This window comes from Lissotriton helveticus, chromosome 3_1, assembly GCF_964261635.1.
Source record: "Lissotriton helveticus chromosome 3_1, aLisHel1.1, whole genome shotgun sequence".
Taxonomy (NCBI): domain Eukaryota; kingdom Metazoa; phylum Chordata; class Amphibia; order Caudata; family Salamandridae; genus Lissotriton; species Lissotriton helveticus.
In genome coordinates this window covers 1,542,734,021-1,542,760,208 of record NC_136061.1, presented here as the reverse complement: position 1 = coordinate 1,542,760,208, position 26,188 = coordinate 1,542,734,021, and the positions used below count along the sequence as shown (strand labels likewise).

General features: G+C 46.0%; 1 protein-coding gene across 2 annotated transcripts in view; it reads right to left on the bottom strand.

Annotated features, from left to right (window-relative positions):
• The window catches only part of LOC144823606 (sodium channel regulatory subunit beta-2-like), a 167,273-nt gene that overhangs the window by 46,731 nt on the left and 94,354 nt on the right, over positions 1-26,188 (bottom strand). For both annotated transcript variants that reach the window (XM_078682260.1, XM_078682259.1), the window contains exon 2: positions 22,195-22,361. In XM_078682260.1, the coding sequence (XP_078538386.1) occupies positions 22,195-22,361 (167 nt within the window). The remainder of the gene's footprint in view (positions 1-22,194; positions 22,362-26,188) is intronic.

Genomic DNA, 26,188 nt, shown 5'->3' with positions numbered 1-26,188 from the left:
GCCCCTAAGGCCTTTTGGCCTCGAAAGAGTAACTTCTAATATAAATTCCGAACGTGAGTTAAGAAGTACATCCGAACTCAATGGCGGAAAAAAACAATCTGAGCATGGAGGGGATGCTCATGCGCACTGTAGTCCAGGGGAGGAGCCACCTATCTCGTGATACTTCCAAGACTCTTCCAGGACAACAATGTGCAATCATCCGGACCCAACACTAGGCGGCGATCTATGCATAGATATTAATTCAGCAGCCCACATGCCTCGAACACATGGTTTCCATCCTAGGGGTCTTGGTATGGTATCCATTTGGGCTCTCACAACATTGGCAGCTGCTGCTAAGTGTCTCATTGTACAGTGAGGCTTGTTTATATAAGCTCGTAGAAAATTGTGCAATGCCCATTCAGTGACCTTCCCCGTTCCACCACAATCTGAAATGTTTTATTTAGTGTGTGCATGAAGCCCTCAACTTCCTTGTGTGCCAAGGGCCACTGGTGCGTGATTTTATGTTGGTGAATATGCAGACAATTGTGGTATTCTCTGAACTCTTGTGAAGTATCCCTGTTCTTAATCAACTGCAGAGAGTTAGATGGGAGAAAACATAAGTTTATTGAACCTCCAGCCACCACCGTAGAGACTTCTCCCAACTGTCTCCAGCCTTCTTACCAATCAACTATATACATCCTAAATAGAACATTCTGCAGCAGCAGGGAATGCAGTAGACACAAACAAAGGGCAAAGTAATACATGTAAATATAAATGGCATAAGGTGCATAATAGGCAGATAACAAAAGTACATTACCACATCGTGTCCATTAGAGGTGGTCCATTATCTGTTTTGAGATTCTCTCACTCCATATGCAGCAAATACTTTTTCTAGTTTGGGCTTGATGTTAGTGGAGGCAGTGGGAGCTACAATCTCCCCCACAGGGTATTTGAACCTGGCCTCGATGAAGACTAATAGTTGTTGTCCATCTGGTAGACCGCGCAGGTTTGTACCATTTTCACAAAGCGTTCTGTGCTAGACTCCTCCATTATGAAGAGTGTTGGGTGCGACCTGGCAGATTATGCAATTCTTTATGACCGTTTCAGTGAGTAGGCCCATTTGTGGCAACCATACCTTTTTCAGTTAGCCTTAATTTTGTCTTTGCTATGAAGGGTGACCTTGGTGAGCTAGCCAAATTAACAGTTCTTGAAGTGATTTCTGAATTATGAGCTTGCCCCCTCCTAGAAATGTCGATATTCCTGTGAGTTTGTTTCCCGCCTTCCATTTCTCAAGCAGTGTCACACTAGGAATGTACTCCATGTATTGTCATGCATTGCCTCCCATGTAAACTGCAGGCACGCGTCCTCTCTGGACACCTGATCTGCGCCATCCAATGATATTGCTTTTGCACGGTCGGACTGGGAACAGAAACCAGCCCTGGCAGTTCTGCTCGACCGGCCCCAGGCAGGGGGTGCTACTGAGAGAAGCGCCGGCCCGGGGCAGAAGGGGGGGCTGCTAGTGTCAAGCACTGCTGACGCTTTTGATACAGGGAGCAAATAATGCAGCACTGGTGCAAAACCAGCCCCCAATAACAAAACTGGCCCCCGCTGGTGAAAAAACGGCCTCCACCCTTTCGGCCCACTGGGAAAATGCCCGGTGCCCGCTACTGCAGGTCCAGCCCTGGCTTTCGGTTAGACTGATGAGAAATTAGGTTGACAAATTCTTCTGTTGTGTTTCTTAAGCACTGGTCACCCGGTTCATAGTGTGCAGGGTGAAGAGAGCTAATATGCAGGATTGTCTGAATCTGGGCTGTATTTCACATCTCAGCTGTATTGCTGGAGCTACCCAGATCCATTACGGTGGTGAAGTCTCTCCCATAGAGATGTAAGTGGAAAGGGATGCAGGCCCACTGTATGCCAAGAGCTTTGTGATCCATTTGTCAGTACATCTTATCTTTTTTACTTAGGGTTTTGTTGGCAAAAGCTATGGGGTTCATTGAGCTTCTGATGTTTTTGAAAGCAGCCTGTCCATAGTCTTACTGGGTAAGCATCTAGTGTTAATTCTGTTTTTCTTTTTGTATCGGTGTATGGTGGTGTCTTTCAAAATTGCTGATTTGATCTCCTCGAATGCTTTGTAGGGGACCAGACATGAATCCTGTTGTGTAGTCAACTTGGTGAGATTGTTGCTGTATTGAGACATGGTGGCTACATTTCCTATAAATTACCCACAATAGTTCATCATGACTAAAAGGCGTTGGACCCCTGTTGTAGGTCTAGGTGCTGGCACTCTGCGGTTGCCTTCGACCTTTTAAGGGTTGACACAGAGTCCTTCATTGGAAAATATACGTCCAAAGGATTTGATTATGCTTTTCAGAAATATACATTTTTCAGTGTGTAAGGTCAATCCAACTTCTCTCAGCTTCTGAAGGGTCTCATAGATTCTCGGATTCTGTTCAGCCAGGGTTGGTGCACAAATGAGTACTTCATCACTCAAGCTGATGAAGTCATTGAGACCTGTCAGTGTTTCCCTTACTGCTTTTTGGAAAACCTCTGCAGCAGATGAAACCCCAAAACGTACGGCCTGATTTAGAGTTTGGTAGACAGAGGTTAAACTGTTGATATGGCGGTGTGTACTTTACTCCCAAAATACCAACGTGTAGTACCTTCATCACTACACAAGGGTTCTCCGCAAGCCAAATTGTTTTATAACACAACTTTTATTGGCTTAAAAGTTGCAGGTGTGAATATCAACATCACCCCAGCTGGACATCTCCAGGCATCATTGCTACAATAAAGGAATGTAACAGTGCACAATGGTACATCTAGCATAACAGTGTTTGTGAACCAGCTAGAAGTAAATTCCACCAGTGCCCCCATATTTTAAGAGGTCTGCTGGGGCAACCATAGGCCTGATACGTAGGTTCCTCCAGCGTGGCACACCAGTCCATAGCAGCCTGCCGCTCTGATATGCAAGCGGGCTGGGATGAGTTCCAGCGGCGGGTGATGTCTCTCTTGGCCAAGGTTTTGCCCACACCAGACCCTCCAGTGTGCCCTCTCTATCGGGGCCTCCCAAGTCATCCAGGATACCTAATAGTGTAACTCTAGGGGACAATTCCACTAGTGTCCCCAAAACCCAGGTAAGTACTCTTCAATGGCCCTCCCATATTTAGCAATCACAAAAGTTGTGAGCCTAAGGTCACTCCAAAGAAGTCGAGGTGTGAAATATGTAGCATGTAACTATTTTATTGGAATGAGTCTCAGATGGGAAGCAATCACTAAAGTCAGGGGAGGGGGAGGGCATCCGAGAATCTCTCCAATCAGCAATGTCCAAAGGACCTACCCAGCCCTCCCATTTCTGTTTGAGGTCTGCAAACCTATTAAGATTATTAATCAAGAATGATGAATACATTTAGGAGATGACCCCCTTCCCCAAGCAACCCATAAGGGGTTTAGTTTTCAGTGGACTGTATTCAGGGGGGTCCAGTATCTCCGCTTGGTGGCATGTAGTAGCTGTACGTATTTGTGGAATTGAGTTTTGGAAAAAACTAATTGGGACTGAAAGTCTTGAAAAAATTCCATGTTAGGTCATTGCCAAACATTTCCCAGGAAAATTATACCGAACCCTTCTAACTGCGAAACATGACAGAGCGTCAGTTTCCTGTCCAATCCCGTCAGTAGCACCAAGCACAAGGCCAGGAACACCACTCTGGTGTTCCCTGGATGATGTTTGGGGGTAGGCCCTCCATTAAGTATGTTCATAATGTTACTGTGGCCTAAGAGGAGGGACATTTACACTCCATGGATCGGGTCCCCCTATCCACCATTCAGCCAATCATTTATTACAAGGAGTTGCGATGACCATTAATTTAACCACACTTCCGCCATGCCCATTGCTCCATCATACACTGTTGGGCGGATGGAGCCGTATTGAGGAACCCCACGTAGAGCCAAAACCAAGGTCCGAATCCCATCCACACGAGGACCTTGTTGAGAAAGAACCAGTCAACAGAATCAAACACCTTTTCAAAGTCCACGAGGAGGACAGTGCAGGAACTTTGTATACCTTGAAGGCAAGCTACCTCCAGCATTAGGCCTCTAATGCAGTGACTCATACTGCCGCTTAGCATGCCGATACAATGATCCAGGTGAACAAGGAATGGCAGCACATTGAGGAGCCTATGGGTGAAGGCTTTGGAGAAAATCTTGATTTCTGAACTAATCAGTGAAATATGCCTCTAAGAGGAAATCCACTCTGTAGGGAGCCCTCTTTAATGAGTTATCACTATAGTGGTAATATCAAGTACTGAGGGAACAGTGCCCTGGCCGCAGCTTCCACATAAGGGCATAACAGACGAAGGTGAGGGTATCTTGAAATTTGTGGTACTACTTAACGGGAAAGGCATGCGGCCCATGTGTATTACCAGCTTTCATCTAGGCCAGAGCACCTTCTATTTCATTCACTGTAATAGGTAGAACTAGATATTTCCGCTAGGACAAGGAGAGTGAGAGCAAGGGGATATCCACAAGGATTGATCAGGTATGTTCATTTTGAGATTGCGGTTGATGAGCAAAGAGGGCACGATAATAGTCATAAAACGTTGATGCGATATCTGTGGTTTTACAGCATCGCACACTGGTACAGTCAAGGATCTTGGATACTATCCTGGAGGTCATTATTCTAGTGGCCAGCCAGTAGAGTAGTTTGCTAAATTTGCTCCATGCTCATAGACTCTCCAAGTATATGCCCTTCAGGACAGACGAACTTCCTCTAGGGTCATTGACAGAGTGACGTCTTGTCTAACTCAAGTTGATGCTGGAGGGAGTGGAATAGCCCGGTCAGGCACTGTAGCTCAAGCTAATCCACCCACCAAATTTGCAGATGTCCACCAGCCCAGTGGACATCTATTAACACAGGCAGGAACTGCAGTCATTTTTATCCCTATCAATGCGCTAAATTATTGACAGAAAGCTCCATCAACATGATGGTACAGCTCATCAAACTTTTAACATGTTTATGTATTTTCAAAAACAAATTTCCAAAACAGTATTTTGTTTTTAAAACTGCTACTAATGACCCTCACCCATAGTAGTTGGTTCTCATGGTGTGGGGGTCACTTTGAAGTTTTCGCTGCACCTGACCAGTGGTGCCAGACAGTGAAAACTGGCCATTCAACTGCCCACTCTAAATAGGGTGGGAGGTCAAATGGCCAATCCTCCTACAGCCCTTACTCTGTCGAGCCATCGAAGGAGTATGTCAGTGCTGGAGACAAAGTAGTCAATGTCACTGACATACTTAAGGTCCGCCCATCTGTAAATCAGTCTGGCTGATTTTCAGTTTGGTAGAAAGGGTACTCCGCCACTGTTGCAACAGCGTTCTCTCTCCACCAAACTCTAAATTAGCCCCTATATCTTGTGTACAACCTTAATCCTACATGCTTTGAAAAAGTAGTGATATATCTGCTAGTTCCATCAAGAAGCAGCTGATGGTAGCCAGCATTCGAGGCTGATTTAGAAAAACACATGGCACTGATTAAGTCTGCTAACATTTCATCTAGCTTTGTGGTGATGTGTCTTTCCCTTTTGATAGCAGCGTTTGCCAATCTCATATCTATAGATAGTCAGACTTCATCAGGATGGTTGGGTTTGGTCGCTACTCTCATGAATGAGACCTGCAGTGTGGGCCCAGTGACCTTCTCTATGATGCCCATTTGCCATAATCTCCCTGCTTACGTTTCCACTATATTGCAATGGTGGAATGGCATGCACCTGCGTGTGAGAGCAACTAGTTTGATGTAGTCATCAACATATAGTTTCACTGATTTCGGCTTAAGGCACACTAATTCCACAAATAGGTCTTCAAATTCACTTAGGATGTCATCTATTTTAAGTGTGTTCACACAGTATGCAAATTACATTAGTCCTGGGTGTTTGCTGAGGTTCACCTGATGACTCCTGCGCCCATTTCTGGGGTGAAAAAAACGTGTATGGGACATTTCTAACATGTTGGATTGAGGCTGCAATACCTCACCCACGAGTAGTGGTTTGTGGCTGACATATGGGAAAATGTAAGTCTCTGTATTCTAAAACAGCACTTTGGGCTTGAGCAGCTCAAAGAGTTTGTTTACATGACATTCACAGATGCTCCTGTGTCTATCACTGTGACATTCTTTTTCCAATGAGTCTTGACTTCGCATTTGGGAGGGGGACTTCTACCTATGGCTTCGTAGGCGATGGATGGAATTAGGAAAACATCTTCCCCTTCAATGTCTAGAACAAACTACTGTAGGTTCAATTGATCATCCATCAGTGGTGTTGATGTGTTGCATATCCATGCATGAGAAGTGTAAGGCACACATGCCCATGTTGGTCAATGTTCTTTATCTGCCTGAGCATGTTCTTTTGCCTCATCTACACAATCTCCACAAGCTGAAATGTTTTTCCCGGAGCGGGTCAGCTGCAGGGTGAATCTCTCAGTCACAGTACCCACACACAGCCTGCTCACTGGTATTGCTCCTTTTCAGGAAAGGGATCATTTTGGTTGTTGTTCTGGTTCGAATTGCGTGAGCTATCTTGGTTTTGATTGGTTGGGATAGTTTGCTCTTTCTTTCACCTCCATTCTCACGCTAGCCGTTTACTTTGTGGTGGTATAGGCATCGGCCATTTCATATGACCACCCCAAAGCGGGTTTGTCATTTAGGCTTATGAATGTTTTTCAAAGGTTCCACCATCATAACGCTGTCTACTGGCAACCTAAAATAAGTTGTGCCCGCACCTCATTTTAACACTGTTATCAGTGCAGGGGCTGGCTAGTTCTCTCAGACAGACATTGACATTGTCAATGGATACACCTTCTTTTTATTTGGTTCATCGGACAAGAAATTATTTAAAGTCTTGATTGAGCCACAAATTGAAATGCATTTCCGGTGCAGCAACTACAGCATCATAATCGTCATCGCTGACTGTGTCAGGTAAGCTGGGGAATAATTTATATATTTCTTTCCCTGCATGATGTAATAAAAGTGACAGTTTGACCATTGGATCCGTCTCTCTTCTAACAACAAAATAATGATTGAATCTGCTCATCCAGATGGCCTGTGTGCCGCAGTTGCTGGAGCTGAGAGTTTACTGAAGGGGAGTATGTTACACACAAAGTTGCCCACATGTGCTGTAGGATAGCACTGAGCTTTGATATCCATTGCTTTCTACCAGGGGTTCTGCAATCCCTAAATAGTCTTAAGAAGGTCTTTTCGCTTCCTCACAGGAAAGTCTTGTTTCTATGCTCACTTATTCTCTGCCCTCGTTTTCCAAATGTTATAACTGCTGTGCACCAGTGTTCTCCAGTCTCATGCTCCACATGTGGGTGGTGGCTCACAAGCAGGGGCATATTTGTCAAAGTTTTGTGTCACCATTGCACCACGCAAGCACAACGCAAAACCTAGATGAGATGGTTGGTAAATCTGGCTTTATTCAAGGCAGCCCAAGTCACTGCCTTGCGTTACTCTGCCTCAGCAAGGCATTCCATGGGTGGAGCATGGGTGTTCTGAAGCATCCACCTATGGATTTTGGCGTATTCCCAGATTTACCATGAGTGGTCGACCTGCGAAATGCTACACCTTATCAGGGGATGTGTAACGAGGAGGTATATCTTTATTTCTCCTTGTTTTTCTATGTGTACTGCATTCTGTAGCACATGTAGAAAGAGGAAAAAGCCTTAAAGGCTTGTTTTTGTGCAGGAATGTGTCTCATCCTGCTCAAAAGCAACCCTACCTGTAACACAGGCACCATTGCATCAAGGTGCAAGGGTGCCTTGCCCGTCAAAAGTGCACTAGGGCAGGGAGAGAGCAGGGATGCGCCTTAGCTTGATAGAAATGGCATAATCCTGCCCTCTCCCTGTCACACAGCACAGCAAGGTGTCTTGTTTAACAGGGCTTCAAGTAGCAGCTTAGTTGTCAGCACCTGCAGTGCAGCAGTATGATAATCGGGGGCGAGAGAGTGCCACTCTGACTCACCCGCTTATCAAGGCACCGATGTGGTGGTGTGGCTTGGTGAGTGCTTCACTGTACAGGCGAATAAAGGCCAAGTCAGCATGGCATGTCTCACACCCCTCCACGTTGAATTGTGCTGCAGGATCTTTTTCCCATTGGTGTGTGCATCACATGCTCCTCTCTCTCTCTCTCTCTCTCTCTCTCTCTTTCTCTCCTTTCAACTTTTTTCAAGACAAGTAGTAGTTTTTTGGCTGGCTATTTGGGGTTTGTTTTGCTCCCAAGCATGCGGTTGGGGGCTTCTTTTGCCTCATCGCCAATGTGGTTGGACAAGGAGGTTACTTAAACAACACAAACACCATTCCGTTAGTTTGATGTCAACTGATGACTGAGTCTATTCTTCTCTGGCTGTCAAATTTAATCTGACATTGATCCTTTTAAATACTGAGGCTTGAGCCCCATCACACCATATTCACTTTGAAATATTTAGTCACTGTTTTTTTTTTTCGATTTTTTTGTCCTCATACCACCATTATAGGCAAATAGTAGCCTGTCAAGCAATCTGTACCTCCCCAGGCTTTTGCGATGCTTCCATAGTTCCTGCGCTCGTGCCCTTCCAGTATCTTGGCTGCACAGCCCACGCAGGTGTAATCATTGGACATAAAGGTGTTTGTCCCGTCCCAATTTTTGAAGGCCACCCATATCTTAGATTGTATATTGGATTCCAGTTCAATATCTATTTTTGCTGTTCTTCTTACTGCTCGTAGCCAGTCCATCCCTTGTGGTGGAGAAGGTTCAGTCCATTTCTTACAAATCTCCCGCCTAGCGAGTAGGATTAAATAAAATAGCCATGCCTGTTTATCCCCAGTAATGTCGTTGCATAACTGATCCGCTTCCACCAGCACTACTAGTAAAAGGCTAACTTTGATATTTATCTCAAGAATTTAATTAATTATCTTTTCAACCTCAGACCAATACTTCTCCAACTGAGGGCATACCAAAAACATATGCTTATCATTAGCACCGACTTCACCACACCTGTGGCACTGGGATTGGACACCTGTTGCGAATTTTGCCAGTTTTTGTGGAGTGCAATATAATCTATTCGCTATGAAAAAATGGTTTCTCTTCAAATTCGATGGTTTGACTACTTTATACAATAGATTAAACGAAAGCTGCCATACTTTTGGTGGGTCAGGATTCTGCATCACCTTGTCCCATATTTCATATGGGGCTTTAATTTTTTCCTCCTCAGAAGTCAATAGTGTGTGATACCAACCACTTATTTCCTTCTTTAACTTTTTTTCAAACTCCCAGAGACTCTTTATCTCACGTCTATTTGCTTCCCCCGAAGATTTTAACTGGAGAAATTTAAATCGAGACAGAGATCCCCCTGTCTTGCCAAATAATACTTCTCATGGGACCACTTCATCCATCACTATCAAGTCCCCCCAGACCACTATGCCTGCCCTCCTAAGTGGAACGCTCAATTGGTCCTGCTGGCATTCGGGGGTGCCAGGGGAATCCCATATTGAGGCCTCTCCTGAATAATATCCAATTTCTAATATGTTCCTGTTCTTTACCCACAGAATCAAAGCTCCCTTCAATATCTTTAATTTTACTTTTAAAAAAAAATTATTGGCGCCAAACTTAAACAAAAAGCCTTCCCCTCCCCACTCTTTATCATCTCCTCACACAATCCTCCCCACACCCCGTGCCTTGTTGTATGAAATAACATCCTACAATTTTTGAACTGGAAAGCCATGCAATATAATCTCACGTCTGGTAGAGCAAGCCCTCCTTCTGCCAATCTTTGCCTAAATTTACGTGCTCCCCTGTCTGCCCAAACAAAACTACCCAATTTACCCTATACTTATCTATTAGCTTACTTGGAAACGTTAAAGGTATGCAATTAAAAAGGAATGTGAGTTTCGGAAAAATAACCATTTTGATCAGGTTAACCCTTCCGTATATCGTCAATGGGAGATTCTTCCACCTATCTAGAGTTTTCTCAATTTCCTTTGTGACTCTCTCCAAATTATGCTGTGGGACATCCTGTATAATATTGAGAATGTTGGTACCTAGATATCTGATCTCTCTCTGCGAATTCCCCCTCCAATCCAGGATATTCCAGCACATAATCCCGTTTTTTTCCCTATTGATCGAGAATCCTGACAGAGCCCCATAATCATCCGCCAATTGCTCGACCCTTGGGATCGTAATAGACGGGTCTGTTGTAAAAATTATTAGGTCATCCGCATAGAGTGAGATTCTTTTTTTTTAACATTCCTATACTGAAAGCCTTCACCTGATTGTCTTGGCGGAGCGCTTGTGCAAATGGCTCGATGTATAGATTGAATAACAGGGGTGAGATTGGACATCCCTGTCGTGTCCCTCTCGTGATCATGAAACTTTTAGTGAGGGCTCCATTTAAGAGGATCCTAGCTGTAGAACTATTATATAATGTTTTAGTGTGGTTATAAAATAAGGCCCAAACCCCATATGCTCTAGAACTACCCATAAATACTCCCAACAAACTCTATCAAACGCCTTAGCGGCGTCCAAAGTGACCACCACCAAGGGGACCGATCTTTCTGTTGCTATATCAATACACCCTATTAGTTGTTGGGTTAGCTCACACATTTGCCTTCCGGGAATAAACCTCTTTTGAACCTCATGTATCAATTGAGGTATTATTCTGGATAATCTCCCTGCCAAAATGCTGACAAAGATCTTATAGTCAGCAGTTAGCAGGGAGATTGGCCTGTATGATTCTACTTTAGCGGGGTCCTTCGCAGGTTTAAAAATTAAAACAACAGAAGCTTCATGCCACGATGCTGGGGCCTGAACTTCCCCTCTATATATCAAGTTAAACAGTGTCTCCCAGATAGGTAGTATTTCATCTGCCATATGTTTATATACTTCTGCCGGGAGGGCATTGAGCCCTGCCACCTCCCCATTTTTAGATTTTTTGATTGCTCCTTTTATTTCTTCTTTTTTGATTGGGGCTTTTAAAACACCTTTTTCTTCTTCACTTAATGCCGGAAGATCGAGCCAACATCTAGTCTTTGTAATGGCAGCAGTAGGATTCTCCGTATAGAGCTGTGAGAATATTGTTACTATATGCTCCTGCATAGAATCCCAGTTGTCCAGCTTTTCTCCTGTTTCCCTTTTTAACTCTTTTATGTCATTTCTTGATCTTTCCACTCTCGCTTTCCAGGCAAGTAAAGCACCAGCTTTTTCGCCATATTCAAATTCCTTTATATTCGCCGCTTGCCATCTGGCTTTACACTTTTGGTCTATTTTCATTTTAAATTCTAGTTTTGCCTCATGTAGCCTCTCTTCCAACCTCACTTTTTCTTCTCCTGTACTCACAGTATGTAAGGCCTCCTCTAGGATCCCAATCTCTTTTTCACTATTCTCTAGTTCTGTACGTGCTTTCCGATTTTCTAATGAGTTTAAACTTTTTAGGATTCCTCGAATATATGACTTAAAGGCATCCCAAACAATACCCATGTAGGCAGTACCTTGGTTTATATCAAAGTATTCAGTCGTTACTTCCTTCAATGCCATATCCACCCTCTCTTCTAAGAGCAATTCACGCCTTAAAGCCCATCTCCTGGGTGGTTGTGGCATCAAAGCTTGTATGGTTACCAATACAGGTGAGTGGTCTGAATATGGGCAGGGAGATGTTTAATTTTCTTAATATTTGTCAAAAAGGATTTTTTAACCAAGAAATAGTCAAGTCTTGAAAAATGATGATGTTTTTTGCTATGATATGTGTACCCCCTTATCTTACCCTTCAGATGTCTCCATACCTCCACTAAATTAAAATCACGTATCATACTTTTCAAAGCCTTCCTCATCCTTGGGACATAGGAATACTCTCTTATTGTAGATCGATCTAACACAGGGTCTAACAAAACATTAAAATCGCCACCTATGATTACAGGGACTGATAATGCTGCCATCCTCGATTCTAAATCTATAATATATTGAGGTTTATCCTCATTAGGGCCGTAATATCCGATACATAGGAAATCCATGTCAGCCCACCTTACCCGAGCTGCCGCCCACCTGTCTGAGTTATCTGTACTTGACTCTTTCATTTCTAAACCACAGTCGCTCCTGATCAGAATCGCCACTCCCTTGCAGCACACTGGTTGATCTGACACAATAACATTTTGCACCCAACCACATCTCCTAAACAGCTCTTTGCTCTCACTTGCCATAAGGTGTGTCTCCTGTAATAGCATTACCTGTGCCTGACTATTTTTTAAGTACTCAAGGATTCTCCTCTGTCTGAGTTTAGACCTCATACCATTCACATTCCAAGACAAAATTGTAATACTTGGGATGTTAGGCGAAGTCATCTTTCTTAATAAATTCTCTTTTGATTCCGATCCTGCACGGGGAAGGCCTTCCTTCAATAGCGGTGTTATGGACTTTTTTTGATTTTTTTCCCCACTGCTCCCCACCCGTGCTCCCCCACCAACCCCCCCTTCCCTCCACCACAGTGCCCCCCCGAGGAACCCTCCTTACGTTGTTAGGCATAATAATGCCTGTAGGCGTGTAGTCCGTGGGGGGAATTTACTAACAAACAGCTTATTTATACATTACAAAAGTGCTGGAGAGCTATTTTTTACTTTGACTGACTCTCATTACTCATTCTACTTATAAGTGCCTCGACATCCACCACTGAGCAGAAGTTATACATTTTATTGTTCCACATAATACGGAGCATAGCGGGGAATTTCAGCTGCACTTTAGCTCCTAATCTTTGGAGCTCCTCCATCTTTCCACCTAGCTCCCACTGCTTTTGCTCTGTAACCTTGCACACATCAGAACCGGCCAGAAAAGAAAAACCATTGATCACATACGGGCCATTTTTTAAAGCGCTACTTAGTATTTCCTCCTTAATGTTATAAGAGAGGACATTTACTAAGATCTTTCTGGGCTCAGTTCTCTGTAGATTGCGTCTAAACGGCTCTCTGTGCGCCCTCTGTATTTCACTCTCGAGGTTTATCTCCTCCTTATCCTTCAGAATTGTTTTCCGTAGGAGAGAAATTATAAAAGTCTTCATATCCGGCCCTTCTTCATTTTCAGGAATATTTAAGAATCTTATATTGTTCCGACGAGAATGGTTCTCAATCCTCTCTATGTCATCTCTTAGCATCTGATTTTGTTTCCCCAAGTTTGAGATCTCAATTGTATTTTTCTCCACATCCTGTTTTACAGCACTTACTTCTTCCTCCAAAGTTTTTGTACGAGCAGTGACTTCGTCCAGCTTCTGGGCTAGTTCCGAACAGGATACTTGTATGCATGTTTGGTTAGCCTCTGATACCTCAAAGCGCTCTTTGATATCCCTTTCAGCTCCAATAGGATACTGGCCAGTGAAAGCTCTGTCTCTGCTATTCTTCTTTCTGGGCTAATAGGGCTATTTGTATTGTTCGGGCTGTCCCCGTTTGCTTCTAATACTGATGCTTCCAGCTCCCCAGCTACCGTTAAGGCAGAATATCTGTTGCTAATAGGAACTGTTATTATATCTTGCTGTGGGGGACTGCCCTCTGCGCTCAATATATTTGTATTATTCAGAGTGCTCGCAGGATCCTTTAAAGGAGGACCTTCAGTGTTGTTAACTCTCTCCGATCACTAGCGCTCTACATTGCGCTCTCCATTATGCCTTCACGGCTATGCCCTTCAGGGCTAGGATTTGTGCTGACTGCGTTGTCTTTTTGCATACTTGGCAACACACGAAAAAAAAATTCAAGTGAAGGGGTCACTTTAAGGGCGCTAGGTGGCGCACTAGCGTATGGAAGCCTTCCTGTGAGGCTCCCGCAGTCCGGCGACATTTATCCGTTAAAAATCCTGTTAAAGGCAACTAAAAGGGCTATAACTGCTGGCAACGATACATAACGGTATCCGACAACTGTATGCCGAGTTTGATGAGAATCGGAGTGCAGTGGAGGTGGTGAGACACTTCGGCAGTTTCGGCAGACTGGATAGTCGGAGGTGACGGCGTGTTCAACCGGCCGCATAATCCAGGCAAGCCCGTCGCTGTGAATACGGCCCTAGGCCACGAGATTGGGAGCGTCGCGGGGCGCGCCCTTGCCACATCGCATTGCCGGGAGGTTTGCGGTGGTGTTTGCCTAGGGTGGTGACGGCACGGCTCCCCCGCCCCCCTGAGAGCGGCTGACGCTATCAACAGGTCTGTTTGCTGGAGTCCGGTGGTGCCGATACTGATCGGGACTTCTGAGGCCCGACTATTTGTGGCGCGAGGCTTGGGTATGTCCTCACCTAACTAACTAACCGGGTGTGAACGACTCCCCGTCCCCTCCCCGCGGGAGGCGAAGGTAAACTGCCAGGAGCCCACACGAGGGGGGAGTGAGCCGCCGGAGATCCCAGCGGGAGACTGGGGAAGGAGCCCCCGGTGGCGGACTGGTGACGGAGCCCCGAGGGATCGCATGAGCTAGCAGCACCTCGGCCCTTCATAGTGCACTCAGCGCGACTGGCGTTGGAAGATCTTGCTCCCCCATAAGAGAGTCCTACCACTGGCAAGAGCCCTAACGTGAGTGACTATACTGTTTGGCGGGAGGCGCCTGGTGTTATCTGAGAGTTACATGTCGTGATAAAGACAGCGTAGAGTCGGAATAATTGTGGGGAATGCTGCGTTGCCTGTCGGTCCAGTGATATTGAACTGCTCTTTACTCCTACATACAGCGGGCAGAGTGCTGTGGGGTCTGGACTGCAGCGCCCAGGGACTTAGTCAGGGAGCCGGCGCCATTTTGGATTTGGAGGCGATTAGATAAGTTCACGCTCCTTGATTGACACAGCGCACAGTGCTGCCCTGGACTTGCTGAGTATCAAGTGCGGAAAGTTGAGTTGCTAGCCCTGTTCCAGGAGTTGAGGGGCGGAAGATCAGAGGCAGAGGGACGTACCGTGCTCCTGGCATCTCCTAATATTTGGGGATCCTATATCCCCCAACTCTTCCTGTGCACCACACCACTTTCGGACTGCTGGCTGAAGACTTGCAGTGTGGCCTTCGACGGAGTGAGATAATCTGCACTGCTACGCAGTAAGGATGGGGCGGCCGGACACGAGACAACCAAAACTCACCTTTGACTCTACCAAGAAGATGACTCAAGCTGGAAGGGTCCAACACAGTCCCGATGGAACAAGTGGAGCGGCGGGAGAATCATCGGAAGCAGCGGGGAACCTGCAAGAAGTTCTCCGCGAGATGCGTCAAGGATTTGCGACGATTGCTGACAAAGTTGATAGAATATCATCGCGTATGGATGCAGTAGTTCATAAATTGGATGCCCACGAGAACCGTCTGAAAGAAGCGGAACAGCGAATCTCGGACTCGGAGGACACTACTACGTGACACACCGCGCAGCTCTCCAGAATGGACAACCTACTGCGGGTTATTGCGTCCAAGAACGAGGATTTGGAAGCGAGAAGTAGACGTAATAACGTACGCATAGTGGGCCTTCCAGAGACAACCAATGTGGGCAAGATGGAGGAATACGTGGAGAAGATGTTATTGGCGGCGATTGGCTCAGAAATTTTTTCTCCGCAATTTATAGTGGAGAGAGCGCATCGATCCTTGGGCCCTAAACCAAAACCAGGTGCACCTCCTAGACATATCATCGCTCGGCTACTGAATTATAGGGATAGAGATGCGGCCTTGCGTGCGGCCCGCAATACGAAATCACTCTCATACGATGGCAATTCCTTTACCATATATCCAGACTTCACGCCGATGGTACAGGAGGAGCGGAGGAAGTTCCTGACTGTGAAGGCAAAGCTGCGTAATTTGCAAGGGGACTACGCATTACTATACCCGGCTTGTCTGAGGGTCACATACCAGGGACGACAAAAAAAATTCTCAAACCCTCAGCAGGTAGAAGATTTCCTTAAACATTACAGGCGTGCAAACAGGAAAGCTGAGGGGGTGGAGGAAGATCCGGATCCACTGCACGAGGAGATGGAAGAAGATGAACAGTGAGTGGGTGAACATTGACCACAACTAGTGATTGGGGTTCTCAGTATATGTGTGTGGGACAGGAAGTATGAAAATGAGATTACTGGCCGAAGAAGGGATTGCACTGGAGCACTAATGTCTGATTCTCCCCCACATGTATGAGTACTGGGGTGCACAGGTATCTTTGTGGATCCCACATTCTTTGTTGCTTCTTTATCCTTTTTATATTGACTATTGATAGTATTGATTGCTGATGCGGTACCCAAGTTGTCTATGTTTATAGCGCTGGACGCCCCTCAGGGTCACTGGACCGGACTACAAGTCACATTGTGGTTTTGGCTAAAGTGAGGGGGATTAGTGTTGCCACCTAGAAATGGTCCCTGAAGGGAAATACCCACAAGTTTCTTTGTTGAGTGGGGAATGCACTAGCCCTAGTCCTCGGGGCAATTGTGGGAGGGATGGGGAGGGTACATGGCTGGCACGTTGGGGTTTGCTTCAGTGGGAGTGGGAAGGGTTTAAAGTGCTAGAGGAAGGGCATGCAGTCAGGAGTTCATTGCGGGGGGAGGGAAGGTTGGGACGGTTATTGTTTTTTTTCCTACAGAGGGGGGTGGAGTGGGAAGGCTGTTTTGCGTAATCATGAATGTACATTACTCTGGTTGCTGGGGCTAATGTTGATACGAATGCGGGTTCATGTGAAAAGTACAATGCTCTGCAATATATGGCTGTTCAGGTTCTGGGATTTGATAAGAGATGGCAGATACTGAACGCATAACGAAAATCTCAGTTTTGTCCTGGAATGGAGGGGATTAAATGACGCCAGAAAGGGCAGGAAGGTGGTGGCTTATCTGGAGCAGCATCATGTGCAAATCGCATTATTGCAGGAAACGCATCTGAGCCCACGCTCTACTTATACCTTTGCTAGCAAGTGGGCAGCGGTCAGAAGTTTCTCTTCATATTCCGCATATGCCCATGGATCACAGTTTCTTTACTTTCTCTGTGACTCCCTGAGTTCTTTTCTATTTTAAGGAACTTCTCAGTTTTTTTGGTTAAGCACTTCATGAGAGTACATGTATTTTTCAGCTCTCCCCATCTCTCCCGTTTGTGTTTCCTCCAAATGCCCATCGTCAAACTCTCTGTTTTTCTCTCATTTACTTCTCCCCTGTCCCTTCACTATCTGCGTTGTTCTCTCCCTCATGAGCTTCTCCTTCACTCTCTGTGTTGCTGTCACTTTTCTGTGCTTCTCTCTCTCTCTTGTACTTCTATCCCCTGTAGTCCGTGTTGAACTCCACCAAGACCACCCTCTGTGTTTTTCTCCCTTCCACCCTCATGCTGTATTCTTAATTCTACATATTCTTCTCTCTCCACCCTCTGCATTGCTCTTTCCCTCATATAATGCTTTTCCCCTCCCAGTCCCCACCCTCCATCTTGCTCCCTTATTTGCTCCTCCATTCCCACCCATCCCCACAGTCCTTTATTTTAATTTGCAGCTTTCCGCTACAAAAATCTTTATTTTTAGGCTGAGTCTACCAGACATCGCAAACTGTCTAGTTGCAAAAAGATCTATTACGCGTTTACAGACCGTCCATTCCTTACTATTGGTTGGCTTTATAGTCACTTGTTTGCTTGCATCTTGTTCAATGGTTTTCCTTGTCCAGCTTTTGTTTGTCCCTCCCCTGGAGCATAGCTACTTTACCTATTTTTCTGATTTGCTGGATTTTTTACTGCTCACTTTTAAGGAGCGCTTTTCTCTTGTGTACTTCTTAACCTATCCCCCTCACACTCTACTTTGCTCCCGCCCTCAATTGCTCTTCCCCCACTCCACGTGTTGCTGTCAATTTTCTGTGCTTTTCGCTCTCTCCTGTGCTTCTCCAGATAGTACTCTGGGCTGTTTTCCCCCACCCTCCAAGTTCTTCTCTGCCCAGTGCACCTGCTTTGTGTGCTCTTCTCCGAATGAGTGCTTCTCCCTCCAAATGTTGCTCTCTTCCTCATTCAGTGTTATTACTCTCCCCCCCCCCCCCCTCTACCCCATTCTCTCCTCTATCTCTCTACCCCGGGGTGTTTTTTTTTCTTAAAAAACAGTGTCTCCATTGCACTAAAAAAAAAACTGTGTTTGTTAATTTAGTGATCCAAGTGGTATCACCATATTGGAGAGAATAATAAACAAGATTTTGATAGTAGAACGTAAACTTATAATGTATGGTCCGTGACATACATCTATTGGATGCTAGATTTAGATTCCTTTCTAAGCGAAAAATCAGAACTGAATCAACAATTTTCCTTTCACCAATACATATTAACTCTAAAGGAAATCACCCTCCCAGCTATTTAACAAAAGCTCCAGCCATGGAAGAATTAAAATGCCTACAAAATAAAAACAAGCATTGGCATAGCCAATAGGTCTCGCTTTCGGGATTTTATAAGTTTTTTATTATGTTTTATATTATTGTATGTGAAAGTCCTAATAAAAGTGTTAAAACGTTCACATACAATAATATAAGACATAACTAAAAAGTGAGAGCGGGGGCGCAGAGAGTAGAGGCAGGGTGCTGTGGCAGAGCTAAGCAGCCATAAAGTATTGGAAACATGGGGTGAGGGGGTGTGGGGGGCAGAGAGTAGAGACAGGGATTAGGGTGCTGTCGCATAGAGCGGGACAGGCAGAGGGCACCGAAATCATGGGGTGAGAGCAGGAGTGGGCAGAGACAGAGACAGGCAGCGGTGGGGTTAGATCTGAGGGAGGTAACAGAGAGTGAGCATGGCACCAGAAGCAAGGGGTGAGAGCAGGAGAGGGCAGCGAGGAGCAAAGGAACATGCTGAGGAATCGCCAGGAGGAACAGCGAGGTCAGTGGCTCCAAGCAGAGAGTCGTCATCGGGAGGCCTGGGCAGATCAAGAAGCTGGCGGGAACCGGTCATCGGCGGGTCATCGGCGGCCCATCGGCGACGAGTGCGGCTGCCTCGGAGGTGTTTCCAAGTCCTCCATGGCATGAGAAGGAGCCAGCAACGTGAGCAGGAGCGAAGGAAAAGCCGGCTGCAGCAGGAGCGGAACAGTGGTTACCTAGGCGATGACCCGGGAAGTCTGCTGCTCACCAGGAAACGGCACCGGAAGAACGGGAGCTTTTAGTGCAGGCATGATGGCGGGAGAGTGCAACGCAGAAAAAAGGTTTGGCGCTGCAAGCCAATTCAAAAACTGCCGCCTGGGAATGCACATGCATATACACGTGTACACAACCGTATTTACATGGGATTAAAGCCCATACAACAATGTTTCATGCATGCAGTGCATCGCACTGCAAGCGGCAGCAAGAAACCGGCAGCATAGTCTGGGGAGCTACTGGTTCCTCACAGAATTAAAAGAAACTAATTAAAATTAAAAAATAAGCACAACAGTCCTCCTTGGCAATCAAGGGGACCACTTTATTAGAGTGCAACGCAGAAAAAAAGGTTTGGCGCTGCATGCTTGGGGGGAATAAAAGAAAGCATCAAAGAAAGAAAGAAAGATACTTTGGAGGGCATGACCGGTGAGCTGAACCAAACACAGCTGTCGGCGACTTGGTTTGAGGCATTCACTTAGACTAAACAAGGCAGCGCTGGAAGGAAGGAGAAATGCGAGTCACGGCCGGAGGCCGGCCGTGAAAACAATGCAGCGCTCCTGAAACTGAAAGCACGGCCGGCCGTGAAAGCCTTTGATGCCGCAGGGGGTGGAGCGGCACCAAGCTGGGCAACAGATGGCTGACGATTTGATGCTGTGCACGCGCATTTTAGGTCAATGCGCATGCACATTGAGATAGGTCGCTCGACCTAAAAAACCTGGGGAACCGATGAGCTCGCCCCCAACCCCCAATTTAGGGTGAGGACCCAGAAGATGATCTGAAAAACTAGAGCATGTGGTTCTGAACAGCTTGGTGGTGTCCCCATCATCCTAGGACCACCACAGAAAAAGATAAGGGTAACGTGATTTTTGAAACACAAGGCACTGCAAAGCATTATGGGGCCAGTCTCCATGTTGCCGTAAATTTAATAGCAGCCGCTGTCTGTTGTACCGGGGAGAGCCATGAAGAGGTTTTTGTTTGCCTTTTCCCTATTTTGCTATGGCTTCACGCCTCGGTTTCATTTTCCTTCGAGGTGTTTCAACAATACTGAAGCAAAAAAAAAAGGATTGCAGATTAGGTGATGTGCCCAGAATCACAGGATGTTGAGCCAGCGCTGCAACTCGAACCTGGTTCCCGTGCTCCAAGGTCGGCAACGCTGGCCGTTACACCACATCCTTTCCCCTATAAACATATAAAACACAAATCCTGGGAAATGTAATGAGAAGAGCAGAAGCAAAGAAAGAGCCCGCCAAGATGTACAAGCAGTGTTGTGAGGGTGCAGTACCATAGGCTGTCACTAGGTGTCCCTTAGGACCTCTTTTGGCCATATATGGTACAGCAATCTGTAACATAGATAGGGAAAGGAGATTGCTCAGTCGTGAAAGCTGCCTACTGGGAATCTGGGGATCCGTGTTTTATTCTGTTGTTGGCTCAACACTGAGCAACATGGATAGGTGTGCTATATAATTAAAAGTGACTAATTTAAAATAACATAATAATTCAAAGCAGTGATCTCGTGGGCATGCAAGGGGGTGAGTGTAGACTGCATAAATTAACAAACGAGCAAAACAGCAGTGACCTCAGAGGGTTGGTGTGGGCCTGCGAGCAGTGCTCTGGGAGAGGTGAGGGGAGGCATGGGAGATAAGAGAGTAGAGCAGTGTTGTGGGAGGGGTGAGGTGGAGGGCAAGCATATGAAACGCCCAACGTTTTGTTGCACAATTAAACAAAACAGCTAATGAGCAAAGAGGCAAGCCAACTAAAAAATGAGTTCTCTCTTAGTATCAATAACCTGAACAGTAAGAGCACATGTAAAAGGGCCAGTCCTCATGGGAAGATATCAAATTACAAAAGGAGGGACTACTAAGTGTATTCACTAATGAAAAGCCAGAATTTCTAAAGAACAGCAAAAGGAAGCAATGAAAAAGATGGGTTTTTCTTCAAGCCCGTATCCTAGATAGAGCAGGTCTCGAAGAGACAGCGAATGCGCTACCTAGGTATGAACAAAAAATTACAGCAAATTATGTCCGCCTCATTTTGATGGTATACGCGTCATTGCATCTTTTTTTAACTTAACGCTGGCCGTATCAGCAAAGGCTTTGGCAAAAACAGTTGGTCCCAAAGGCGAGCCAAATTGTCATTACCAAAGCTTATTTCATTTACTAATATAAGTGGCATTTCCCATTTTGTATTAGTAAATATCAAAGTGAGAGCAAATGGCATCATCATGTGCTATTATGCATGTGTGCGGCATTAATGAGAGTCGCAACATTGTGCCTTTGTGTTTTTTTGATGAAGCTGCACAGCACCGGGCAAAAGTCTTGTGCCGAAAAGCATTGTCAAAAGGCATTGGCAAAGGCCAATAGTGCCCAAAGGAGATACCGATTGGCTTTGCAAATGCTTGTTCAACTTTGTTTTGGTGTTTGTGTTCTGTAGAGTACTACATTAAATCTTCTGCCAGGTTTCCGCATAAAGTGGCAATGAAATTCATCATGAAACATATGGTAAATTTTGTGCCCGCCCCAGCTCCCTATCTGTGCCCTCCTGAAAAGAACCCCCCCAGAACGTTTGATTACTGCAACTGCTTGTCGATAATGGAGGGCAGTGCTGCTCAGCATATAACAGAGGGGGCTTTGGAAAAGTGGGAGGAGAAGACAAGAGATTCTATTAAAAGCTTTTAATAGCTCGGCGTAGAGCTAAAAAAATCAATGTATGAAATGTTGAGGGCGTTGAGAAGAAAAGGCAAGAAGGGCTGGCGGGTGGCAAGCGAGAGCATGAGGGTAAAAGAGAGTCAAGGGAGTAGAAAGAAGCGGCGAAGAGAGGTGGGAAGTGCCCTGCGAACTGGAGGGCGAAGAAAGAAATGGAAGGTATTGGAGGGTAGAGGAGGAAGGGAAAAGAGAAAGGGAGAGAAAAGAGCGAGAAGGTTAAAGGAAGGTGAAAAGGGGGACAAATAGTGGTAGGGGCACAGAACTGAATTGAAAGGAGATAGCGTACGAATAGAGGGGAAGCAGAGAGGGGAGAGAATGAGGCATTTGGAAGAGTGAGGTACAAGAGAGGAATGAGAAAAAATATAGGGGCAAGAGGAAAGTATAGGGGTAGGGAAGGAATCACGGTGATGGTGGAGCAATGAAAGTGGTGTCATCTCGGGGTACCACCCTCTACTCACTGTCTCCTCGCTGCAGTTCTCGCACTCCTGGTACGTCCAGTTCATGGAGAGCAGCTTGTTCTCCACCTTGTAGCAGGAGTTGAAGGTGCAGTTCAAGCGGGAATCCGTGCCATTGAGAGCGGTGACGTTGGCTGGCACTATGATCTCCATGCCCAGCGACAGTGGCACTGTGAGAAGAAGAGACAATGGACAAGAGTGAGCCAATGAGAGAGGGTAAGGAGGCTAATGCTGTGCCACCAAGAGCGCGGCACTGACAACATGGCGCCGTAACCTCTTGGCATCAACCATAGGGCAACCTAACTTTTGTATGACGTCTAACATCAAGACATCTAGCTCTCACACCCAACAGGAAACAGTAGACAGCGCTCCTCTCAGGTGTCCAGCGTGGTGCGCAGGGTCGAACTGGCCGTAGCGGGCATCGTGCATTATCCCAATGAGCTGGAAGGGTGGGGGCCGGTGTTTGACCCATGTGGGCCGGTTTTGTTACTGGGGGGCCAGTTTTGTAGCAGTGCTGAAATATCGTCCCCCTGTGACAAAAGCAGCAGCGGAGCTTGACACTAGCACCCCCAACCCCGGGGCCAGAGCCTCTCAGTAGCAGAAACCAGGGCCGGGAATTGCCAGTGCTGGATTCTGTTCCCAGTCCGGCCGTGGTGGTGCAATGGTTCCTAGTCAGCAAGGCTCAGCAGGGCCTCCAACCTTAAAATTACTGTATAAAAACATGTCACTGGTGATAGCTCTGCAATGACAAGTCTCAGCAGGATTTGACCATGGGTCCTATAGTAAGGGGGGGGGGGGCTTACCAGTGTCTATGAAAACACCCTTGGTGTAGTAGAGTAGACTGATTATACCCAAATGTCCGATGGGGTTCCAAGACTAGAGTTCTTGGATGTACAGTCCTCCAAGATGTACACCTGGTCCATTTATCATAGTCATATGGTTACCTAACAGTGCCTGCGGGAGCTGTGACGCCTCCTTGCTTTTGGGTGGATAACACATTCTATGTACCCATGGGGTGCAAAAGTTGTGAGACTTTCACTTCTGGCTGGGTCGGCGTGGTATATACACGTTCCCCCCGAAGTTTAACATTATATCCAGGGATTGCGCCTCTCTTGAATGTTGATGGGCCCCGCGTGGCATATAACCTGGTGGACCCTACTGCATACATACAGGTTGTCTGAAAGAGTCTTCAGGGGTTGTGTCTTTTTAAGTAAAGCCCGCACAATTTATATTCTGATTTTTAGCAGTGACTGCAGGGATTGTTTCTCTTTTACTGTTGGATGAACCATGTACGGTTTATACCCTGGTTCTTTTGAAGTGTGACCAGGGAATATGTCTCTGTCCGTCTCTCAATATATAGGCCCTGGTAGACTGCGCCTATCCACATGCTAATGGGCTGTTTCAACTTTAAGACACTGACCATTCCTAAGAAGCAGGTTTGTATGGTTGCACCTATTTTCTCACTCTCCACAAGACCTGACGTTTATATGCATTATCATCTTAAGGATTTTGGGGGCCCCAAGCAAGACATACTTTAGTGGTCCCTGTCCGGAAAAGCTTGCCATTTTATTACCCATTTTTTGCTAACTCAAGCTCCATGATGCCAAACAAAATTGAATGCATTAAAGGTTGAGATGGATAAACAGACAGATGTGAGATAGAGAGAAAGTTCACTTTGCCAGGCTGTTCCTTGGATGGTGGTGGCGAAGGGCAATTGCCCACTTTGCCCATGCTTTAAAACATCTCTGCTTCTACGTAGCACATTTGCCACATCACGTTTGAAGCACCTCATAGAACCTTACACACCTCATCCAACACCCCTACGTAGACTAAACTGCATCTAACTCCCTGTCAACCGTGTGTGCCACAAGGGCACTAGAAACCCAAAGCAAATAGGATTGCTTCATGGCATTGCATGGGGTATGTATAAAAGCTGTATTACAATAAAAAAGCATTAGCCACATGGACTGGAGTTCGATGACATGGCACCCTGGCCACATCGCATTGACAAAATGAAATCCTGACCATATGACGTCAATAACATAAGGCAGCCTTAACTGCAAGAAATGAACAGCAAACGTGAGTGAGTAAAAGGAATTATAGGCATTGGCAATTTTTAGTTCAAGCCTGTGATAGCATTCACTAGTGCATATACTTTCACTTGCGAGACTCTTGTGTTCAGTAATGGGCGTGGAACCTGCCCATAGCTTTCCATTCACTAGCATCGTTGTCACTCTCCTTTGTTGCCTTCTCACTGGGCAACGCTTGTCATGCATCAGTTCCTATGCTTGCCGTTGTGAGCGGACCAAGTACAGATTATTTAACTTTCATTAGTGCCCCCCGTTGGCATCCACTGCTCTCACTGGAGTTCAGGTACTGTTTCTGAGCCATGAAGAGGTTGGAGAAGTGTAATCTTCATCCCATCTGAGATACTGTAAGAGTGCATTATAATCATGAGTAGTCATCACTCAAATATATTCTGTGAAATTATTGTTACTTGAGTGTAGTATTGCATATTTAAAGCACTCCTGAAGAATTTGTGTATTGAACGTATTAATAAAGGTCCATGTAACATTTATATGTTAATGTGACAGGAGAAGTTAACAAAATGTGTCCCAAGTGGAGAAGTGTGGCTCAATGGTTAGAGCGGCAGACCCTGATGCAGAGGTCTAGCCCGGGACCAGGGTTCAATTCCCCGCCTTGGCGGGTCTTGGGCTCAAAATTCCACGGACCTGATAATTCTCGCCTCGGTGCCTATTCCAATCATGGAGTCCCACTCTGCAACTCTGGGCAATAGCTTGCTTAATCTCCACAACGGCCCCCACAACGCTAAGGATGCCTGGCCTCCACCTTGGGGGTGCCCAGGAGTGAACACCTCACAGGGAAAGCCAGGATGGGTTCCACAGCGGTATTTGTACAAGCGCCTTGAGACCCTTGCGGGTGAGTAGTGCGCTATACAAGTATCAATTTACATTGTGAGGTTAATAAATTAAAATGTGTATGTGTAAAAGAGCGTTTAAACATTTATATGTGTAACAAGAATTCTTTCTGTGCAGGTGCATTTAGAATTACATCTTTGTAATCCTTTACAATTTATAAGTGTCTTAAGAAGCTGCATTTAATGTGTGGTTGGAAATGTGCATATATTCTGTAACCCTGTGCACTGTTAAAGTTGACTAGAGTGGACATCGAGAAACCAGTTCAGTTCATGCTCACGTTTAAAATCTAACATGCAATTTGCATTTAACCTTCAATGCTGAATATATTTGCTTGTATTTTGTTTCCACTGCAGGTATTGAGAAAGACTCATTAGTTAGCATTGAAGGGTTTTGTTTTCATTATATAGCAAGGCATGAGAAGACGAAGCTGGCAAGGGGAAGCACAGTAACGAGCAAGGATGCCAGCCAGGCCCGGACTGGCCATAGCGGGCACCGGGCAATCCCCCGGTGCGCCGCAAGGGTGGGGGCCGGTTTTGAGCCCCTGGGGGCCGATTTTGTTGCAGGGCCGTTTTTGCAGCAAAGCTGCAAAATCGGCCCTGCAACAAAAACCGCCGAAAATCGGCCCGGCAAAGAGCTCGGCGGCACCTCCAACCCCTCTCCCCCCCCCCCCCCCGGGGGATGGGGGGGGGGCGGCCGAGCACTTTGCCAGGGCCGGTTTTGGTTCCCAGTCCGGCCCTGATGCCAGCTCTCATGGAAGAGGAGAGGAACGACCAAGGACGAATGAAGTTGCAACTTATCGATGTGGGAAAGGTGGTGCAAGTATCCAATTGAGCCGGAGCCATGGGAATTCATTAGCAAGGATCACTTGGGATTACCTACCCTGAGTGCAATTGATATTTAAAGCTGAAACGTAGTCAGGGAAAGGGGGAGTCATTTTAGGATTTCACTGAGAGCAGATCTATTATGCTTCTGCTTGTGTGGCTTTATGCTACTTGACACATGGTTGGAGTGTCTTCGACTGAAGACTCCGACAGCTGACAAATTCTGATTTCATCTTT